Genomic DNA, 23,257 nt, shown 5'->3' with positions numbered 1-23,257 from the left:
CAATACCTTCACAACTGCACCGTATTGAGTCTGCATCTCTTTGTGAAAATCTTTGAAGCAAGCAAACACATCACTCTTGTTTTTCATCAAATAAATCCAAGTCGTACGAGAAAAACAATCAATAAAAGAAACAAAATATCTAAATCCATTCACAGTAGTTGTGGGACAAGGTCCCCATACATCAGAGTGAATCAAATTAAAACTACAAGAACTTCTACTACCAGAGCTAGCATAAGAGCTCCTGGTATGTTTGCCTAACTCACATGCATCACACACCAGTGTTCCTTTATTGGCCTTTTCAAACAAAGACGGATACAACCTACTCAAAACAAGAAATGAAGGATGACCTAAGCACCTATGATGGAGCAGCAGTAAGTCCTCCACACTTCTTTCAACTCTTTCAACACTCTTTACTATAGATGAGAGGGCCGAGTCCATACCCTTTCTATCCATGTACCACAGCCCGCTATCCCAAGTGCCAATCCCAAGCCGCCTGCCTGTCCCCTTCTCTTGGAAAATCACTTTAGGAATATCAAACACAACAACACAGTTTAGTTGTAATATAATGGCACTTATGGATGAGAGATTCACTGGAAAAGAAGGAGCATGCAAGACATTAGACAAAGTCAAAGAGTTGGTACATTTCACGGTACCCTTACCAACTACGGGCTGAGCCGTACCATCGGCAGTCTGAATGCTCTCTGGCACTGCTAGACGAGTATAGGAAGAAAACTCCCTAACAGCACCAGTCACATGGCGAGATGCACCAGAGTCAACTATCCAATCTGGTGATCTCGTGGTGGGTATAGAGGCTAGAGCAAAGGTATCATGAGTACCTGTAGCTGTGTGGGCAAGAGAAGCAAAGTTACTCCTGGAAGAAGTAGAGGTAGACGCATCATCTCTCACACTCTTCCCATCACATGTCAACTTCTGCTTGCTTCTGAGCCCCTGAGAATAGGCCTCCACGAGTGCCTGATCCTCCTTGGTAAGTTCCCCACCGGCTTCTTCTTCCTCCTCTGCAACCATCAGATGTGCTCGGTTGCCTCCTCTTCCACCTCTCCGACCTCCACGGCTGCGACCACGGCTCCCAAACTGCCCCTTCCCACCTGTGTCTCTCTCCTTTGGTGGCTTAGGGCAAGCCTGCTTCAGGTGATCTACCTCACCACAGTTGTAGCACTGTCGAGTCTCACCTCTGTACCCTGTGTTACCTGAGTTGGAGACCACTAGTGCTGACTTCACTTCTGGAAGTCCTCCTGCTCCAGCCTGTAGCCTCATCCGGCTCTCCTCCTGTATCATGGCTGATTAAAATAATTCTAAAAAATATAAAATTTTGGTCTTTATCTACAATTATATATATATAACGTTGAATGTGTGTGCGCTGTGCATAGTACCGTGCCCTCATTCGTATATTTTTATATGAGTGGCATTGATACGTATTAATATTGAACCATTCTAAAAAAATAATTTGAACTAATCAAACAGTTTCTTGGAAGTATTCAAATTATAATTTAATATGGCGCATAGTTTATACAATAAAGATGGCATCCGCTTCACTATTGACTTGTACAGAATATTAATTAAAGTCACCGTCAATGCAGAAATGTGGAATTCTCCAAAAGATATACAGGTGAGGTTTATACTTTATACATCTAGCCGCGGCAATGACGACATAAGTTGCCCCAAATGAGTCACCAAAAATAATCGTGGTTTATTAAGTCTGCTAACTTTGCACAAAAAATGGTACATGAATTTCTTTTTCTAGCTTGGCAGAATTTCCCCATAGGAATATATAATTGATAATTGAGGAATGTATAAGGTGTGTGGGGGATTGCGCTATGTGCTCTACATGCCCGTTAGAATCTGTTTTGCATATTTTTTTTCCATTGTCAGTATGCTGCTCAAGTGTGGAGTTACATGGGAGGGTTGCTAGTTAGAGCAGACACAATACATATGACATGGGAAAAATCATGGAGCCGCTACAAATCAGACATGCATGAAAAGAAAAGAGTATGGGCCACGAGATTTATGGGGGTATTATGGGCAATTTGGAAGCAGCGAAATGAATTCATTTTCAGAAGCAAAAGAATGCCCCCTTGGTTGCTAGTGAGAACAATTCATGTAGAAACAGAACTGTGGATTCGATGCCTTGGAGGAAAGAATAGGTTGCAGTATTGAGTTTCTTTTTTTTTATTGAGTTCTTAATTTTGAGAGGTTGAACAATGATGTTGTAAACAAATTTATTTATTGTAAACTTGGTAACCACTACCAAGTAATTTCAAAAAAAAAGATAATTGAGGAATGTTAGGTTGTGAGATAATTAATGAATTTTGGTAGATACATCTACTGTTCGTTATATTGTCTATTTTCTCAACTCTTTAAGATAGTTACTGATTCTAATATTATTTTCATAATTCTATTTTTTCCTTATCCTTTAATAGACAGTTAATTGGAATTTACCTCGATGAATGATTATTGTTAAATTCTAATATTACTTTTTTTTTTTGAAAACTTGGTAGTGACTGCCAAGGCTATATTAATAAATTTGCTTATAACATCAATTCCTAATTATTACATCAATTGTATTTGTTATACAACCCGTCCCCCTAAAAGCCCCCCATACATTTATGTTACCCTTCCCACAAAATTGCAACCATAGTTTCGCCTCCTCGGCGGGTCGATTGGCAACAAATCATTATGATAGTTCTTTTTAACGAAAGATAACTTCATTGCACTGTCGCCACAGTGACCACAATACTGACATGAAATAGGTGGCCTAAACCTGCTCAGTTTGCTTATTCCGACCCATGCTGCTGCAGTGAAAATTTTGAGATGCATTCCATGTGTCACGTACCGAGTCTCCAACTTGCATAAGATTAACAAAACGAGCCCATACTCCCGTCGCATTTTGACACTCAAAGAATAAGTGCTTTGAAGTTTCTACAGTACCAGTTTCACACATCACACAATGGATATCACAATTGATACCCCTACTCTGCAACATGGCCTGAGTTGCAGCTTCTCTTTTGACAAGGTTTTTACAGATAATATAAGACCTGATTTAATTTTATGGAGATGGGGTCCTTCTGGTAAATTTACAGTACATTTTTTGTACTTGTCACTGGTAAATAGGGGTATTCCTAATAAGTCAAATGATACCCTTTGGAATTAAAATATCCCTCTTAAAAATAAAGTTTTAATGTGGTTGGTTTTGCAAGATAGAAATTTGACTAAGGAAAACTTACTTAATAAAGATTGACAGGGAAACATCTCTTGATCATTTTGTGGTGCTTTTGAAACAATTAATCATTTTTTTTGTGACTTGTCCAATAACTAGTTCATTATGGTCTTGGATTGTTTTAAATAATTCTTTTACTTTTAATTGTATCTCCATTTTTGATTTATGGCAATTAGATGCTTGGATTCCATTAAAAGATAAATTACTTATTGAAATGATTAGAGTAGCAACTATTTGTGTTATTTGGTTAGCACAAAACAAAGTTTGTTTTCAGAATTATGTTGTTCCTTCTAGTTCTTCTTTAGGTCTTCATATTATTGCTTTAACTTCTTTTTAGTGTAAGACTAAATTAGATGATATTTTATTTAAAAAAATTAACATTAATTTTGTCTATAGATGTTTCCTCTTTGCATTAGACAGGCCCATTGATAATGATTTTAGATTCAGGTACTCAGAGCAGCTTGTTGAATTCAAAGGAAACAAACCCTGGTCATGGTTTAGAAGGGTCTAATTTGTCTGAATATCTTAGGGTTAAAGCTAAAATTGATGATATTAATGATGCGTTTCAATCTATTGGAAATCAAGGTGTTCTAATTAATCCCACTTTCTTCTACTGAGTCGCCTACTGTGGCTTCTAGCTAGCTCATCTTCTATTGATAGTTCTGCTGTTGTTTAGACTACTACTAATTACCTTTGATAGTTTTTGTGGTTAAGCACATTTTGTATTAGCTATGCCCTTATGTTTTTGTATTAGCTATGTCTTTATGTTATGTTCTCTTATGGTTGTAGTTTCTCTCTATAAACTTGTATATCTATTTTGTATGAATAATTATGTTTCTGAAACATGTGGCTATCCACTTTTTTAAAAAAAGAAAAAAAGTAGATACATCTACTGCAATATTTTGAACGAATTAAGACAAAATTATTTTCAACGTACATTTGCAAGGAATATTTAATTTTCTAAAAATGTACTTATTTTAACTTGTAAGTAGGATATTTTTCTATGGTTAAAAGGTAATTATTTGTAAATAAGCAGTAATATTTCTGAAAAAAAAAATTATACACACCGTCACTAACTAATTAAAATTTCTTAAAATTTCTGAAATCAAATCCCGTACAGTTCTTGACCTCTATGACTTGGTGATATTGAGATTATAATATCCAGATAAAACTTCTTCACAGCCCACTTCTACCATTTCTATAATGCATATAAAACATAATGCTGAAATAAAAATATTTCAGTATTTTGTTGAACAAGGGACTAAAACATTCTTAATTATTGATGAAATCCTGTTACTTTTTATAAGTGCTTAGAAATACTCTGAAATGCATATTGTCAACTATTGAATGAGACAATGTCATAGTTTTGCCAATGGTACGTATTTCCTCCCTACCTACTAAATATCTTCTCTAATTACAAGACTCATCAGCTGTTCCTCAATTAATAAGCGGCTACAATTTTTCTAAATTTCCACCAAGATGCAATTTGAATCTGACTTTTCACGCGAAGCATCATCACGCAGGCCGGATCGTCTGTTGTCGATGAGTTACCGCAAGGCGGCCAAGTACTACTGGATTTTTGTTGGAGCAATCGCCATAGTTCTCCTAATTTTCATTTTAGCCTCCAACATCCTTAAAAGACCATCGGCCGTAAGAATCATGATTAGTGTTGCCATAGTCATCTTGTACATTTGTTTGTCCTATTTCTGTCGGCCTAAGCATCCCGCTCGAGATGAATCTGATTATTTACTGCCTATTACATTTACCCCCCTGACCTGGAGCCAAACCTCGAGCATGCGCCATGATGCGGCTGAGATCAGTAGAACTATTGATTTAGTTGTACCACCATTCTCATACAGTAGAAATATCAGCGATGAAATCAGTGGTGGTAGCAGTCCGCGACAGGTCATCTGCTCAGTGTGTCTAGCTTTGTTGCTTGAAGGGGAGCAAGTGAGGCAGTTGCCTGAATGTAAGCACATATTTCATGCAGAGTGCATCGCGAGATGGCTACCGTTGCACCTGAGTTGCCCAATTTGCAGATCAGAAGTTGACATGACGAAATATCTTCGGGCGACTGAAGGGAGCCAAAATCTTGAGGCAACGGAGACATCGGCTACGGTGGGTTCATAATTACATGTACATGTAGTTTAATGCAATATGGTCTCACTGAAATTATTTCTTACTAAGCCTTTCTTTAGTTTATTCTTTTTCTTGGTGATACCTTTGTTTGTACTTTTGCTGTGTATATCTGCAAAAGAAAGAACTGATAGTGATGGCTTTTGATATAATTGGAAAAACAACCAGAAGTTGTAAATAATAACTGACAGTTTAATTCTTGTATGGAGGTCCCTGTGATATCGTTTAATTTGTTCTGGTCATAATATATTGTTGGTAGCCTTTTTTTTAGCTATAGTCTACTTCTATTTGAATTATTTTTCGGATCATAAAAATTTCAATTCATTAGTACCAAACCATAAAGTAACTTAGACAAAATCTGTATTTTCTTAGGTGGCCCTTCAGATTATGAAAGTTTTGCCAATTTCAATGAAATCTGAATTTAATATGGAAACATATACATTAGCAATTTAAAAGTACAAATAAAAAATAATATATTCAAACTAAGAATAATATTAAGAAAATAAGTTCTTATTAGTAAAGCTTAGAAATCAATGTAAAAACTAAGCGAGCATGATTAATTGTAGTTTTAGTGATGGATAGTTTATAAATTATGAACGAGATGTAGATAATAAATAAGCTAATTCAAGTCCTTAGCTTCATTTGGGAGAGGCTAAATTACCTCTCAAAATTAAAGGATTTCGCTGGCTTTTATTGAAAAAAAAATCAAAAAAATATATTTTGGAAAAAAAAAAGATCGGACGAGAGAAATGAAATGCATGTACTTGGTTCTTGTGATGAATTTAACAGATCATTTTTTTGTGAGATAATTTAGCAATATCTAGGAAGTTACAATGACTGTCCCTTCCATTTTATTGCTGCTTAAATTATTAGGCAAGTTATTTTTTTTTGTGAAATAATTCGCAATGACCATTGATCATAGTTGGTTTTGACAAAATGGAAATTTAAATATATGCTATATGATTATTTTTGGGTCATTTTTTTATCTGTGGTTCAAAGGCAATAATATTTGTTGAACCAAGTGTTTGAAAGAGTGTCAGGTCTATATCAGTCATATTTCATGGATACAGCTGATTCACCGAATTATTCCAGTAGTATCAGTTTGGTACTGGATTAGGTGCAGGGAGGCAATGTGGCAAGTGAAGGAATTTAGTAATTTGTGAAATTTTCAAGGGCCTTTTGTGAAAAAACTCAGTATTATAGAATTTGTTACTGATGTTAGATCCATTTCCTTTGTCTTGGTCCTTGCCAAGCTGAGAAAAGTTCAAATGGGATCAGTTTAGACTAAGTCTTGCTGAGACATGGGTTTGGTCGTCATAATGTAAAATATTAAAGGTATCATGTTGAATGAAACATTTGGTACAATTGCACAATTTTTTTTCTGAAAAAAAGGTTACTGTCCGACGTTGTTTTTAAATTCATATCCAACATCTTTTGTTGTATTAATTAATTTAATTCATCTAATTAATTAAATAAAATCTGAATGTGTAATTTTCTGGTTTAGTTGGGTGGAGACATTAAATCGTTTTTACTTGGGGCCTTGTTTTTACCCATTCCTCATGAATCCCACTACGCTCAAATCAAGCATATGTATATCTTGAGAAATGTTCTTTTTGACAGGTCATTGCGTACAAGCTATTTTGCATGCATGATACGGGTACGGGTATCGTATCGGATACGATACGAATATGGCAATACGATAGTTTTAATCATATATTTTTTATTAATTTTATTATAATATTAATTAAATTATATAAATATAAAAAATACTGGGCACAATAACGAAAGTATATGTTATATTATATATCAATACTCAACTTTAACAAAAAGATTGAAGTTGCATAGTGGAAAAGTCCTTGGCGCTAAAATTTCTACCTGCAGCAGCGCATAAAAGAAAAGGTTTTTGTTACGGTTCATGCGCGGTGCAGGAAGAAACCTCTAGTGCACAGCTTTACCGTGGTGCACGGGTGCACGGACGCGTATCGATTATCTGTCGCGCGTGTCGGATGCGTGTCCAGACAGACAGACCCGTATCGGTGCGTTTCAACGCGTATAACATAGCGTACAAGTCTTGATTATCGGATATAAATATGATATTCTCCCTTTTTAAATTAATAAAACATTAGTCTTGATTATCGGATATAAATATGATATTCTCCCTATTTAAATTAATAAAACATTAGTCGCAAAAACTAAACTCCCTTAGTTGTGCCGATTCCTCTACTTAAATTAAATGCGACAAATATTTGGACAAGATATTGAATGTCTCATGATCAAAATTTGTTGGCTTCCCTAAAACTTTGTTCTTATGTGAATATTAATTTGTTTATTTTCATGGAAATTTTCTGTTTAATGTTTAACATGAAGTTAAATGTGTTTAAATTTTAATTTTTTTTATTCTTCAAATAATTACTTCCGGTTTCCAGTTTTGAGATTCTTATCGGAGAGATATATGTACAAAAAATGGTTCTACATTGAACAGCAAGCAGAAATACGAGTTGGCCAAATTAAATCTAAATGGTGACTGTGCTACAAGAATGAAATAGTATCCGAGAGAGTATACCGATATAAAAGTATTTTTTCTGTTAGCAACGGTATACCGTCAGTATCCCTCGCGCGAATACTGTCCCATTCCAATAATTCCAGCAAATTTGTCATAGCACTCTAAGACATCCATGATTCAGCATTAAAACTGAATTATTATATTCCAAATTAAATAGCATTCTTAATTGTTGCATATACAACATATTTAAATAATGCAAGGAAAACGACAAAAACACAGAAGTAAAATAAGCAAATAATAAAAAAACATGTTAGCTGATTTATTAATGGCATTATCTATATCTTTTTCCTAATAATAAAATCAACCATCTCACTATGATCCCTAGAACAACCGCCGTAAAGACCACACAAAAAATGCCAGAATTCTGTCAAACTACCGCAATCATCAATGTCGTGCAGCAATTTAGACCTGTTGGCACCGAGGATATGACACCAACAAACAGGGTCCATGGCAGCAGCACGCCAGGACGAGCAAACTCTCGAGCCGCCATTGATGAGGTCGTGCAATTGAAGCTTGGAGAAGATTAATACAAGGAGATCATGATTCAAATTCTTCCATTGTCTCATGTCAGGGGACATGCCGGTTGTGTCGGTTTGGGTGCGAGTGTTTGCCGGATTGCGGTCGACTCGAGAGCCAATGGAACAAGTCATGTACTAAAAGTTGGTTGATAAGTTGATTAATGCAATCTAAAGTAGTAGTTTCAAGCAATAGTTCATATATAGAACAATTGTTATATACGGCATTAACTAGTACAGGATTGACAGCCACGTTGTTATTATAAAAGGTATATAGCATCTATGTTTTCCTTGGTATGTTAACATCCATTATTATTTACGATTTATTATTAGATATTATATATTGCATTGAATTTTCTCGCTTTTTTACCAGTCAAAATTATTTAAGGTGAGATTTCTTTTTGACCAGCCCATGTTAGAAGTCTCCTTTGAACAAAGAGTTTTCCAATTTTGCCACCAACGTAGAGTTTGCTTGTTTAGGAAGGGAGCGAAATAGTTGAGAAATTGTTTGGACCGCCATTGCGGTCTCAAATAATCTCTTGACTTTCCGATGGAATTCACATTTAATCAATTGAGAAAATCCTACAGTTAAACAGTTTAGGTCTTAATTAAGGTGTCACATGTGATTTTAATTGATCCGGCGGATTAAGATAATAAAGAGTTAATTTTTAGACTAGTCTAAAACGTAAAAGGTTAAGCTATCTATTAAGATAGTTTAACGTTTAGAATTTTTTATTTCTAAATGCTTAATTTATTCTTGCTCATTAAATGGATTGCTTGATTAATGGATCTACTTCCTCTCTCTCACCCAATTAATAATAAAACTAATTAAAGGAAAGTTCCTTCCATTAGAAAAATTAAATCCTTTCTTCCGTGAATTCTATATCCCAAAAATAGCGTCTCATAGAATATAGTTATGTTTTAAAATAATTTTGTAATTGACGAATAATTTTAGGTACTTCTAAATTGGTAAAAAAATAATAGCTTGACAGTATACTAAAACTTTTTTTTTTATTTATGAAAACGCTTGGAGGCTTAGCATTAAAATGTAGAGTACAATATACATAAATTATCTTTAAATATCAACTAATTAAGTTGGCCGACTAAAAATACTTTTCTCTATGGAAAAGTTCCTTTCAACTTCTCTTTTATTAATATCAGTTTGCAAAAAACATTGATGTTGATATGGTCACATCAATTTACCTGAACATATATTTGATAACTGGGGGCTTCTCTTTTTTCAAAACTTGGTAGTAGCTACCAAGGTTCGTGAGGGGAAATCGAACTCTCGATCTTTGGGTATAATAACTCTATGACATTTTTCTAGCCAATTGTACTACCTCCCCTTTATCGATAACTGGGGCTTCTCAGTGGATTAGCTTTGTGCACGATAACATACACTTGATTTTCTTATGCAAATTATAGCCACTTCTGTGCTTTTAGGATAACTTGGAAGCCGAATCGACACAGCGAACCTTCATATTTGACTCTTAAGCATTCCAGCAGAAAATAAGTACGAAGATGCCTGATCAAATTGTAAACTAATCCACAAAATCACTAGCGAGGTGGTCTTTTATTAAATTTTTGGTTTTAGCTATTATCAATATTGTTTTTTCATTGTTATTGTGCTTGATAAAATGATTGGATGCATATATCGTATGATTGCCCAGAAAAAGCGCAAATCCACTACTGACTTTACTCTCCAACTATTCACCAGATGTCAAGATAGTTCTTGTTCTTGTGACCTTCGTAATACGCTATAGAGATTTCATGGTAACCTTGAATTAGTATACAAATAAAAAAGCACAAATTTATCAACTTGTTGGTGTTTCTGAAGCAAGTCATTGGTACCCTCGAGAGTGAGAATACTCTGAAATCTCAGACAGTTATCAAAGACATCATAAATACTCTCCTTGGTGTTGTGTACTACATCATGGAACTTAAGTGTTTTCACATGGAACAACATTCTCTTTGAAATCATAATTAATGAGATTATATATTAGATGATTAGAACTGTAATCCACTGTGGATTCACAGTCAGCGACCTTTGCAATGGGTGACTTGTCAAAAAGTTTTAAATTTTAGTGCATTTTTAAATTCAACTGTTAGTACATTTTTAGTAAAAATTTGATTTTTAGTTCATTTATCTGTGATCGATATATATTACATAAATAGTTACAACCAATGTCTTCCTAAAAGCTAAAAAGAAAAAAAAAATGCATACTTGTATTATCTCTGTTAAAATTGAGATGCTAAGTTTACAATACCCAGGGGCGGACCCTGGATTTCGAGGTTTAGTGGTGATTTATTGGTACCGATCGACTTTGTCTCTCCTTGAAAATTTTTTTGCTCCCCTCTGGATGTTTGATTTGTAATTCGGGTTAAATTTAGTGTTAAAATTAAAATAAATTTCTTGAATTATGCATGATTGGTAATATTAATTATAAGTTATATGATCAGAAATTATAAGTTAGTGTATTGGAAAATATAAGTCAAAATATATTTTTTTTATCAAGTACCCAATTAATTAATGGGTTTAAATCCGATAAGCTATTTTAAAAAAAAAGATTAACACCCATTTCGTTAAAATAAAACTAGGTAACTTATATATAAATCCTACATGACTTATAGGGGTATGTTTTGTGATTGCTTGCTTACCGCTATAAGTCATGTATGATTTATATATAAGTTACCTAGTTTTATTTTAACGAAGTGGATGTTGGTCTTTTAAAAAAAAAAATTTCTTGAAGTGTAAGGTAAAACAATACTCATATAAAAACAACTGTGCACTCAGGCGCCGGTATCTACGGAGAGTTTGACAATCTCCATAAAAGACATTAATTATTAATGAGTATGGCTAATATAATATCAGTGTCATTTCAGTCTATATAACACCAACTCCAAAACCTATCAAATCGAGTTCAAATGGTGAATCCAAACCGTTCAAACCGATCTACTTCATTAGTTGTGCGTTTACATGTAAAATTTATAAGTTTTTTAGTTTATTTGATATCAAGTCAAGCGGTCAAATGTTTGAGTTTTTAAGTTAATTTTAATACATTCATTTTTTAATTTTTTCGTCGCTTGATTTGATACTAAAATAACTTGAAAATATAAAAAGTTTGCATGTAAACGCATCACTCATAAAGTAAATTGGTTTGAACGGTTTGGATTCACCATTTGAACTCGATTTGATAGGTTTTAGAATTGGTGTTATATAGACTGAAATGGCACTGATGTTATATTAGCCATACTCATTATTAATACTAACTTACTAAGCCACTCATATGGACTATATAGGAACGTAAATGGAGGCAATGGAATCCGCTCCTACTTCTTCATCTTTTTTATTTAAATAATGACAAAACAAAATTATAATTTAATTGTTTCTTTCGATTTTATTTAAATACGGATATAGATTAAAAAGTATATAACTAGAAGAATAATTAAAAGAACCTCAAGCAATATAGTTGTGTTGTTCGATCTGGATAAATAAAAATACATACACTAATTTATTTATTGAATTTATCGAAAAAATAATGAACAAGATAATAAGTTGGTTAATTCTCATGTCACTCAATGCTTGAAATTTTAGATTTTTTTTTCCACCTCTTTTAAATGATTTACAAAATAAGAAGAGAAAATAAGGAAAGATATGTGAACAACTATAATGATATTTATGAGGGGACAAAATTCTCGAATATTTGAAGATGTTGTGTTAATAAAATAAATTATGGTGTTAATATTACTAACCATGTATGAAATTATAAACCCATCACAATATAGATAATAAGAAAATATAAATATAAAAAAGGTTCTTTAGTAAAAGGCGAAAAATAGTTTGCTCTGGGCTTGGTTGATTGTATAAAATTAATTATAGGCAGGGCTTGTGCGCGAGTTTAAACGTGCGAGTGTGGAACGCTCATGGATCTTTTTATATATTTTTTTCTTAGTAGAGATGGGAGATCAAGCTATCTAACTTTTTAATATTTACAAAGAATTTTTTATTTAGATTTCGAATTTGTAATTTTTCACACAGATGATATTATCTCTGTCACTAAACCAAATACTATTTTTTTTTTTAAATGAAAGATAACACAATGTCTTATTACATAGAATTAATTTTTAATCTATAGTACTTTATTTGTGGAAGGAGATAGGTTAAAAACTCAGATGGAGATCTTTTGTAAATATTAAGGGAAAATTGGTTTATTTGCCACTCCAAAAAACTTTAAAATTTGAAAAATGTTACTCCGAAATTAGAAATCATCCTAATGTCACTCTAAACTTAGTTAATTTTTAATTTTGTCACTCCAAATAATTAATAACTAAAATACCCTCTCATAGGCTCTTCCTCTCCATCCGACTCTCATGGCCGATAATAGACGTCGCAGCAACACTTAGTGGTCAAGTCTTTGAGAGAATGGTTGTTGTTGAATTGGCTATCATATATCCATGCATTGCTGACATGTAGCTCTTTCCAGGAGCCAAATAATTGATATAGCTCTCGTGTAGATATAGTTCTTTCCAGGAGCCAAATAATTGATGAGAATGGTTGTTGTTGAATTGGCTATCATATATACATTGCTGACACTGTGACACATAAATAACGATAAATCAATGGGAGAAACAATGTTATGTTTGTTTTATAGCATTTAAATTTGGGCCTGATAATTGTCCCCCATTATCCCCCCATTATCTTTCAATTTTATTTGTTCAATTTCGTCCACATTTTTCACGATCTATAAGGAATTTTGCGAATCTAAAATCACGAACGTCTTCTACGCAATTTTATATTTCAAATGAGATCCATGATGACATATTTTCAAGCTCATCGTCACACAAGTATTTATACCTCATCATTTAAGTATTTATACCTAGTATTTTACACATATGATACTGCTGACATTTAAAAGTATTAATATCAAGTATTACAATTATTTATACCTATGCACTGAAGTATTAATACTTATGTGGTCAACTATTTTTGTTAGAGAAAGGTTGACACATGGACGATTGGGGAAGGTTGATGCGGAGATGCGGGGTCCACAATTGGAGATAAATACTTACACGATGAGGTATAAATACTTGTGTAACGATGAGCCCGAAAGTATGTCATCATGGATCTCATTTGAAAGATAAAATTGTGTAGAATACGTTCGTGGTTTTAGATTCGCAAAATTCCTCATAGATCGTAAGAAATGTGGACGACATTGAAAAAAGAAAAGAAAAACTCACCTCTAAAAACGTGTATGATTCTTCTCCCCGTGTAGTTTGAGTCGTCCCCCCATATAGTTATATCAAGTTAGACATGCAAATATTAATATCTTAATTTGCAAGTATTAATTTATGAGTGATGCTTCTATGGACATAAGGACCTATTTGTAAAATGAACATATTTTTATTTTCAAAGTTCAAACAGTCGATCCGAACCGTTCATCTTGTTCTCCATATTAATATGTGTTTGGAGATCAAATTTTACATTTTTCTGAATTTTTTTACTATTTATTAAGATGGGTACAAAAATATCAAATTCAGACCATTGAATTTTGTACCCATCTTAATAAATAGTAAAAAAATTCAGAAAAATGTAAAATTTGGTCTCCATGCACATATTAATATGGAGAACAAGATGAACGGTTCGGATCGACTGTTTAAACTTTGAAAATAAAAATATATTCATTTTACAAATATGTCCTTATGTCCATAGAAGCCTTTGCCTTAATTTATTATCTTCAAAGTATTTATTCCTATGAATTTAATTAAACTTGGAAGACCACAGTGTTTTGAATAAATTTAATTAAATTAGTTAGTTAAGTTAGTTTATGGAAGTTAAACACGATTGGAGATAAATATTTACAAGTATAGGTATAAATACTTGCACGATGAGGTATAAATACTTGTGTGGCGATGAGCCCAAAAGTATGTCATCATGGATCTCATTTGAAAGATAAAATTGCGTAAAATACGTTCGTGATTTTAGATTCGCAAAATTTCTCATAGATCGTGAGAAATGTAAATGACATTGAAAAAAAAAAAACCACCTAAAAATGTGTATGAGGGATTTAAGAGATGAGGGGATGATGGATGATGGGAGTGGAGGGATTCATATAATTATTCTTTAAATTTTAGGAAGGTTATTGGAGCTTGTGACATTTTCTTAGTTCAAAATGAAGTGTATTATTTTGGGTTTGTAATTTCCGTTAATTTTTGTATTGTATCTCTTTTTTTCTTTTTGAGACAAAATTAAGATATATAAGATCGAATTTCTCAACTTTATAAATCCTCAAGAAATTATTCTCTAAATGAATTTTGAACTTGCGATCCATTGGAACTGACCAATTTAATCAGAGATCTCAAAGACTTGACCACTAATATTTAGTTGGGAAATTTTGTTATTTGCTCCCTAAGTGCTTGTCTATTATCGGCCATGGAAGTCGGATGGAGAGGATGAGAGTCGAATGGAGAGAAAGAGTTCATAGGAGGATATTTTAGTCATTAATTATTTGGAGTGGCAAAATTAAAAATTAACTAAGTTTAGAGTAGCATTAGAAATATTTCTAATTTCGGGGTGTCATTTTTCAAATTTTAAGATTTTGAAGTGACAAATAACTAATTTTTTCAAATATTAAATAGTTAGGTGACTTAAACCTCCAACTCTAATAATAAATACTTTTTATTATAAATAATAAAATAATTCGAAAGATGAACTTGAGAATTGGAGTTGGTGTCTCTCATGTAGCTGTCAGCAATGTCCACTTCCGATTTGGAAGCGGCCATTAGCTGATTAACCCAAAATTTGACTTGGCTAAATGGGTAAAGGAGAGAGTTTGCATGCTGCAGTTGAATCCAGCAAGCTAAGAGAAGAAGAGAAGAAAGAAGAGCTGACATAAGGGACCCAGCTAATAGGAGCAGTGACTGTGAGAACAGACATAACCAACTTAACTATGGGACACGGGACCCACGTCTCAAGATCTTCAGTCCAAAAAGGAGCAGATACAACAACATAATCAGACTCACTGGAGATGAAGGAACTGGAGAAAAAAGATTTATGTGAACAAAATTATTTTGTTATAATCTGCATACTATATATGCGAAAATGAATGAAACCTTTATCAGTTATTTTTTAATTGTATCCCTTGACCTAGCTCTTAGTTTTATGTCTATTATGTTGTTTTTGTGTTTTCTTATGATATTATCTGCTTTTGTTTTGAACAGTTGTACAGACTTGCCTTATTTGATTTTGGTATCAATTTTAGATATTAAGTCAGATATGCATTAATTTCTGATTTCAAATGAAATCGGTGGTAAATACCACTATTTTTCAAAAAAAAAAGTTATTTTCTTCTTGAAACGCTTTGATTTCTTCCATTTCTGAAAATACCATTATTCAAAATTCTGAGAAGCTGGTCAAGTTCATCAATTCTTTGTCGTTGTATATCAAGGGATACAACTATAATTATTATTTTCATGAAACCATCATCACTCATCAGAAACCGCTTGCATGAAATTCAGTTCCTATAATCCCAAACCATTATATATTTTAAATAGTTACTACTTATACTAGCTTTAAAGACCAAATAAGCAGGACAATAAAGATAAACCATTTCTAGTGATTATCCAAAGCTATCTCTTCTGGCATTAAAAGCCCTGCATTTGTCCCGGGTAAGAGGACCCAGAAAGCCCTATTTAACCGGGCCTAATAAAATGGGCTGAAATTAGTGTGAAATAGGATTACTCGTTCTAATACTTTTTTCTTGGTTCCCATTCTTCGATTGTTTTTGTAGAAGAATTAATGAACAAAATAAGGTTTATTGTCCACGTTCATCTTTTCTTCTAAATCATCTGTATTCAGCCCTTTGGATTTCATTACCCAGTTTTATATTTCCTTTTGATAAAGAAGGAATAATTTTAATTCCTATTTCATTACATTGAAAGTATCAGACTAAACTATAAAAACCAAATCAATTTCTAGTCAAGGCAGGAACTTTTCAACTTGCAAATTAGCATCTATTTTTTATCCAGATCTACGGGATATACTAACTGGTTCGATTTGTTGACCCCAGCTGGCTTACATTGATGCCATAAACAAAAAAAAAAATTGTCTTCTATCTCCATCATCTCTTTATCTTTCATCTCAGATATCATCTTCTTCCATTCAAGATCTATCTCAATCAACACCATGACAATGAAACCTGTTAACGAGGACAATGCCAAACCTATATTTTGGTACCCCACCGATTCAGAGCTTGTGCCTGATACCAATAATACCGGCTATTCTGTGGCTTGCGCATTTGTCATCGTCATGGTTTCGATACTTCTTTTCTTCGGATTATGGGCAGCACTTCCGATTAGTATGTTAAATTGCGGCTTGGCCACTGCTGCTTTTGTGATTGTTTCAGCTGGGTGTGGTTTCCTATGCAGACCTATTAATAATGGTTCAGCAACTTATGATATCCTTCCTGTTTCTATTCCGATGCGCCCTCTGTCGGTACCATGAATTCTTCTATCAGATATTTTATTTTTGTAGAAATAATTGATACTTGCAGATCTGATCATGTAATTTATGTCATGGACTCACTTCAGATCTCAGTGTTTGTTTGTGTGTGTGTGCGCGCGCGCTTCATGTTATTTTTAGATCTTGGCAATTACAAACTTGTAAACACCAATTTTCACACTATGGTTTTGACAGGTGTTTTTGTAAGAAGATATATTATTATGTAAGAATATACTTTATTATATATTATTAGATTTTTTATCCTACACGTTTTATCTGGGTTTTTCTTAAATGAAAATATGATGCCGGGGAAATCGTGCTTAATCAGGAAAATGAATTTTCTCATAAGAATCGCTTTTATGTAATTATTTGCACAGGATATATGATTTAATACTCTTGTAACTGGTGTGCGTTCCTAAACTTTGACCTCCTACAATTTTTTTTTTCAGATTTTCAGTTGAAATCTCAAATTATAGTCTCAATAGTTAACCAAATAGCATCACCTGCGGTACATAATGGCAGAAAACTATAGCAAAATAAATACTTGATTTCATCAGTAAGCTACTGATTTTCCTGGCCCCTAGCGTTACATGCCCCACCAAACCGTGTCCTTGTTTTTCATTCCATTCTCTATCAGCGGTTGCATCATGATTCCTGAGGTGCTCCATGATATGCTCTGGAGGGGCAACCACTTTCAGTTGAAATCTCAATTTATGTCCTTTTTGTTTTTCATTCCATTTCTCAAACTACAAACATATTGACCTCAGGAATCATGATGCATCCACTTACAATATGTTTGTAGAATTGTAGTTTTCTCCTGCACACGAGGTGCTCCGTAATATGCTCTTGATAGGATCTACACCGCACACCATCACCTTTTGCCTCCAAAAATGCATCTGGTCGTATCTGCTATCATAGAGGAAATCAGAAAGTTGAGATTAGAGAATCGAATGAATAAGTGTTGTGTAATTTCATTTTACTAGGACTAATAATAACAATTTTTGAAAAAAAAATTAAATTTGTAAAAATGCAAATGAAAATTTAAGAGGGCTCCCTTTCCCTCAACCTCCCTCCGCTTTTCTCTGCCACGTATTGGCGCTTGTAACTCGTGGGCACCAAGGGGGATGAACAATTAAATATATCTGAGGTGAAAGGGCCGTTTGATTGCATTTTACTGCCCTTTGTTAGGCAGATTCTTACTGCACATTTTCAGCAATAATTAAGGTAACTACAACCCTTTTTAAAAAAAAGAAAGAAAGAAAGGCTAAAAGCCATTTCGAGTAAAAAGTTAAGTTACAAAATGGAGTTCTAGTGATGTTCTCCCAAAATATAGCACCCCAAATGTGCTAGAATCAATCCAACGGAAAGTAAACATATAAACTGTTGTGCATGATAGCAACACAAAACAAAGTAAGAAACTAATACTAAACCTCTTCTCTTAGGGCTGGGGTTATTCTTATCAAACTTGTATATTTATCCATCTACAAACAAACACAGTTACAGTAAGTCAAAACTCGGCTATATAGAGTACTGACAGAGTATGAACACAACCCGACTGGTACAGATACTTGGTAACTCGATCAAAAAATAACACACGCAAAAAGAGTGCAAAAGAATCAAATACCACAGAATGAATTGGCACAACACTTTAAAGTTTGAAAAATAAAACTGATAATTAATATTTCCTATGTAGAGAGAGCATTCCATTCATATACAGTCTCCTAGCTTTTCTATACTTCTCCAAAAGCAACCCAAAGCTGCTACATGCATCTTCGTAGACAGCACCTTTGCAAAAGCTAGACTTAAACAGAGAAAATTCAGCCATTGCTTCTTCACTTTTGCCATTACAAGTCACAACTACATAACTTTCTAGGGTTTCCATCAAATTATCAAAGCAAATGTCATCATACAAATTCCGTAGCCATCTCATACAGTGTATGGAATCTTCTTCTCTTTTCTCAACAACTAATTTAATCCAATTAAAAACATCCATGAAATTTGATTCCTCGTTAATTATATTAATTAAGTGATCAAACGTCAACTTTTGGTTATCTATTTTAAAATTTGAGGCGACCATACAAGCCTTCCAGAATGCTGGAGTTTGATCACTGATTAATTTAATTGCAATATGTAAAAGAAGTGTATGTGTTAAATTTGGAAACTTATAATTTGAACTTGTAAACATATTATCTGATTGTTGATTTAGCTTCTTTGTCCAGCAATGAAGTGACATGTGCATAAATCCTTCCCACCTGCAATCACAATAAAAGAAAACAAAGTTGAAAAACATAACATATAACCAATCAAAAAAATTTATCAAAGTTAAACTTACTCAAAAGGCCGCTCTACTTCAATTGCAAAGGTTAAATGGAGAGAACAGTCACTCGTGTGGGACCCACTTGTATTTATTACTGTGCGAGCCTCATGGAAATACCCTCTGGGTATGTACAAAATATCCCCTTCTTCAAGCACAATTTCTGTTTTTTCAGTTTTCTCACTAGCACAAGTATTGTCTAAGCTCTCATAAAGTCTTGGCATAACAGGTTTCGGATCTTTTAGAATGCTCCATGATTTGCACCCAATAATTTGCCACACTAGCACGCAGTGGTCATCATAATGTCTCGCTAATCCCTGCGAGGCATGTGGCGAGAGGTACAGGTTCACTCCTATTGATGGTAGACCAAATAATTCAGCCAAAGCTAGACTAAAAGGGGCAATTTGGTCAGATCGAAATTCCATTCCCTTCAAAGCAATGGAGTAACCATTGTTAAATGCCTCTTTGCACTTGACAATGAAAGGGAAATGCTCCTCCTTTTTGTGACTCTGCCCCTCAGTTTTTACAATTCTTATATCTTGATTGTAAATTAAAGGAGAACCCAAAGAACCTTCCAATTCATTCAAAAACAGATTTATATCTAATTCATCAGAGACAATTGCAGGACAACTGACAGAATATTGTAAAATAGAATCAATTATAGAATCTGTTGTTTTTGGGTTGACATAGTTGACCAAGGAACCAAAAATGGAATCAGTTTTCTCAAAATTCTTGGATCCCTTTTTAATAAGAACGGGAGACTTCTCCCAGAAATTGAGGAGAAAATCTTTAAAGTCTGATTCTTTCCTACCAAAAATATATGACCTCAGTTCATCTGAACTAAAATTTGGCCTAGGCATACCAACTGAAATCCTGAAAATGGTTTCTGATACTTCATGAACTTGACTTTGCATGCAACTTATTTTTCTGTAAATAGAACAACTGTTCTGGATTTTCAACAATAATGGAAGAATGTTTTGCAGTAATTCTTGCGAAAATTTATCTGAGAAGTCAATATTTGATGTGTTTATGAGCAGTACAGCCATGTCGAGAATCGAAGCCAATAATTTATTTATTTGACTCATATCCAGCTCTGAATCTTGAGACATCTCCTGGCAAAGCATATAACTATTGATAGGTTAACAAGAAGCATAATTAATACAATTTAATTAAGGACGGAAAAGGTTGCACATAAATCAAAAGGTCAAAATCAAGGGTTTTCTGACAAGCAGATGGGCTTGTTGCATGGTACAGAAACCACACAGTATGATTTTGTAATAATCTATATTTCATATTTTATTTTCTCAAGACCTTTATTTCCTAGAAAAAGTACCGTTACATGATTGGAGTAACACTACCCTGTAGCCAGTACATACTCATAGATCTAAATGACACCAAATAATATGAATAGGTATCATTAATGTACATTCTATTAGAGAAAATATATACACATGAGATAATATACTTACAGAAGCTTATGAACAGTACCAGCTTCTCTGAGCCGGTCCCTTGCAAAGGGAGTAACAGATAGGTCCATGAGAGCAGTTAACACTGCTCTTGCTGTCTGCCGGGTCCCACTTGTCAGTAACCTTATCAAGGCCTTTATAACCACAGTGTCTGAAGTGATTGCTCTATTTTGGTCCACCGATTTTAAAGAGGCCACACCAACCAGCTCAACACTCAGCACAACAACAAAATCAGAACTACAAAACAATCAAATTTTCAACTTTCAGAAAAAAAAAAGGCACTATTTTGTTATTAAGTTTTCAAGAATTATCATAGAACTTGTTAACAGGAAGCATTAAACATTTCAACCAGCCCATCTATATCTAAAATTTGGCTAAATACTGCACCTTTTAATAATGTAATGTTATGCAAGGTCACACTGTCAATTAATTTAATCTATTCACTGATTCACTTGGATATTGCAGACAATGCCTCACTAGAGCTCAATAAACGACTTAAGTAGAAGTTATCCAGGAAAATATTAGGTTAATTATTCACTTGATCTTAGCCGAAAGGCCATTAAGCATAATCATTTATATACCTGGAGGAAAGAAGGAGAGGGAAGAGCGACATAAGCGAAGGAGGCACGGGCTGGGAAGAACGGAGAAGCCAACAGCGAATGCGTCGGAGGAGGCGGCGCAGGAGAGGCTGTGCCGTAGGATTGCTGCCATCTCTAGAGGCGGAGGCCAATAGAAGGGGGAAGAGATCGGTGTCGAAAGAGGTAATTCCATCTGAGAAGGAAATGTTCAATGGAGGTGATGTGCCCTTGTTGTTAGATCCTTTTTTGTTTCTTCGTCGTTTTTTGTTCGGCTTTTTGTGAGCAATGGGGACTCGGACGACAGCCTCTTCCATGGAGAAATGGAGAAATCCAATTCCGCTTTGTTGGAGGCGGAGATGCAGCAGGACACGGAGATGGTAGGCTATGCAATAATTTAATCCTGGGCCGGGCTTACTTGTGATACAAATAGTGGGCTCATTTTATCATTTACTTAATCTTGTCATAAAATGATGAAATAAAGATGAATATAATGATCACAAGGATCAAAATAAGATATCAACATTTAAAATAATCACCAAACACCTTGTATTCGAGAATTCATTGATGTATAATGATACTTACAGCATGATATTAATGCAAGGAAGTTTAAAAAAATAAAAATAAAGCAGAATAGGTAATCTAAGTACCACAGGAAGACAAATTGTAGATGAATTAAAGCAAGAAAGTTTAATTGTATATTAATGGAAGAGAGAAAAATGAGAGGAAAAGGAAAAAAACAAAAAGGTAAAAATTAGTGGGAGGGCGTTAGGCATGCATTTTTTTAATCTTAATATATATTCCTGATCTCTATTTTCAGTTACTGGGTCTGAGTTTCCCATTTTTATTTCTACAATTTTCTTTAAATATTTTTTTAATCAAAATTATATTTGATATTTCTAAAGGAGCAAACAAAATCTCCAAGTGTATCCCCAAGTAGTTTAACAGAAAAAACTTCTAATATTGTCTAACTTTCATTTCCAATGATAATATTCAAATATTTAAAGTTCTCTTTATAATATTTTAAAATGTTACTCGCAAATATTTAAATCTCTATCTAAAATCATTTAAATTCTAAATTTAGATAGTTTTAATTATTAACTACTTTTGTCTTTAAGCCAAAAATAAAAGATTCATTTCACCTACTTTTTTATTTTCTCTGATCATTCTCGTTCATTTTCCGACTATCCGTGATAAATTTTGCGAATTTGAAAATAATAACATTTTTTACTCGATTTTCTCTTTCAAATGAGATCCATGAAGAATAATTTTCGAGTTATATTTGTGTCGTCTTTTTTTTTACCACTTTAAATCTCTGAGACTTTCAATTTTTTTATTTTGCTTTAAAACAATTTAAACCTCTGTTTACAAGCCTTCAAATCTTTCATATAAACCTCATGTACTAGCGTATAAACTTTATTAATAACACTTTAAATCTCTAGAATAAAGCGTATAAGTCTCATGTACAAATAATTTATTTTGCTTTGCAACGCACGGGTACGATACTAGTAACTTGTTCAATATGTTGTCTCTCTTCCATTAATTCTCTTTTATTAACATCCAATAAGTCCTCCTAATTTGAGAAAAATCTTCTGTGTATCTATCCATAATTTCTCAATCATACAGAGATGGACACTCGGCGCAAGAACCAACAACGGATCTCTCGCTTTACTCCGAATTTAAGCGTTTTACCGTCGTTTATTTCATTTTATATTACTTCGACTTGAGCACTGTTAACGGATCTCTCGCTTTACTCCGAATTTAAGCGTTTTACCGTCGTTTATTTCATTTTATATTACTTCGACTTGAGCACTGTTACTTGTGTTTGGATCTTAGTTATAATGCTGGTAATAGGTTTGGCAGCATGTAGTGTATTGCAAATGGGCCGGACGGTCCGGACCGGGTAAAGCCCATGGCGGGTAATGGGCGGGCACGGGCACGGACGACATGGATCAC

At 33.8% G+C, this 23,257-nt stretch overlaps 1 protein-coding gene across 1 annotated transcript; it reads right to left on the bottom strand.

The window, feature by feature from the left end:
* Positions 1 to 18,549: 18,549 nt before the first annotated feature.
* Positions 18,550 to 21,682, bottom strand: LOC144564666 (uncharacterized). Its single transcript, XM_078314270.1, has 4 exons — positions 21,308 to 21,682; positions 20,730 to 20,963; positions 19,279 to 20,388; positions 18,550 to 19,198 (listed from the first exon to the last, which is right to left on the bottom strand). Exons 1-4 carry the CDS (start codon positions 21,616 to 21,618, stop codon positions 18,622 to 18,624), a joined length of 2,232 nt encoding a protein of 743 aa, XP_078170396.1. The 5' UTR covers positions 21,619 to 21,682; the 3' UTR covers positions 18,550 to 18,621.
* Positions 21,683 to 23,257: the final 1,575 nt, after the last annotated feature.

Source organism: Carex rostrata, chromosome 13, assembly GCF_964058835.1.
Source record: "Carex rostrata chromosome 13, lpCarRost1.2, whole genome shotgun sequence".
NCBI lineage: Eukaryota > Viridiplantae > Streptophyta > Magnoliopsida > Poales > Cyperaceae > Carex > Carex rostrata.
This window is presented reverse-complemented; position numbering and strand designations above follow the sequence as displayed.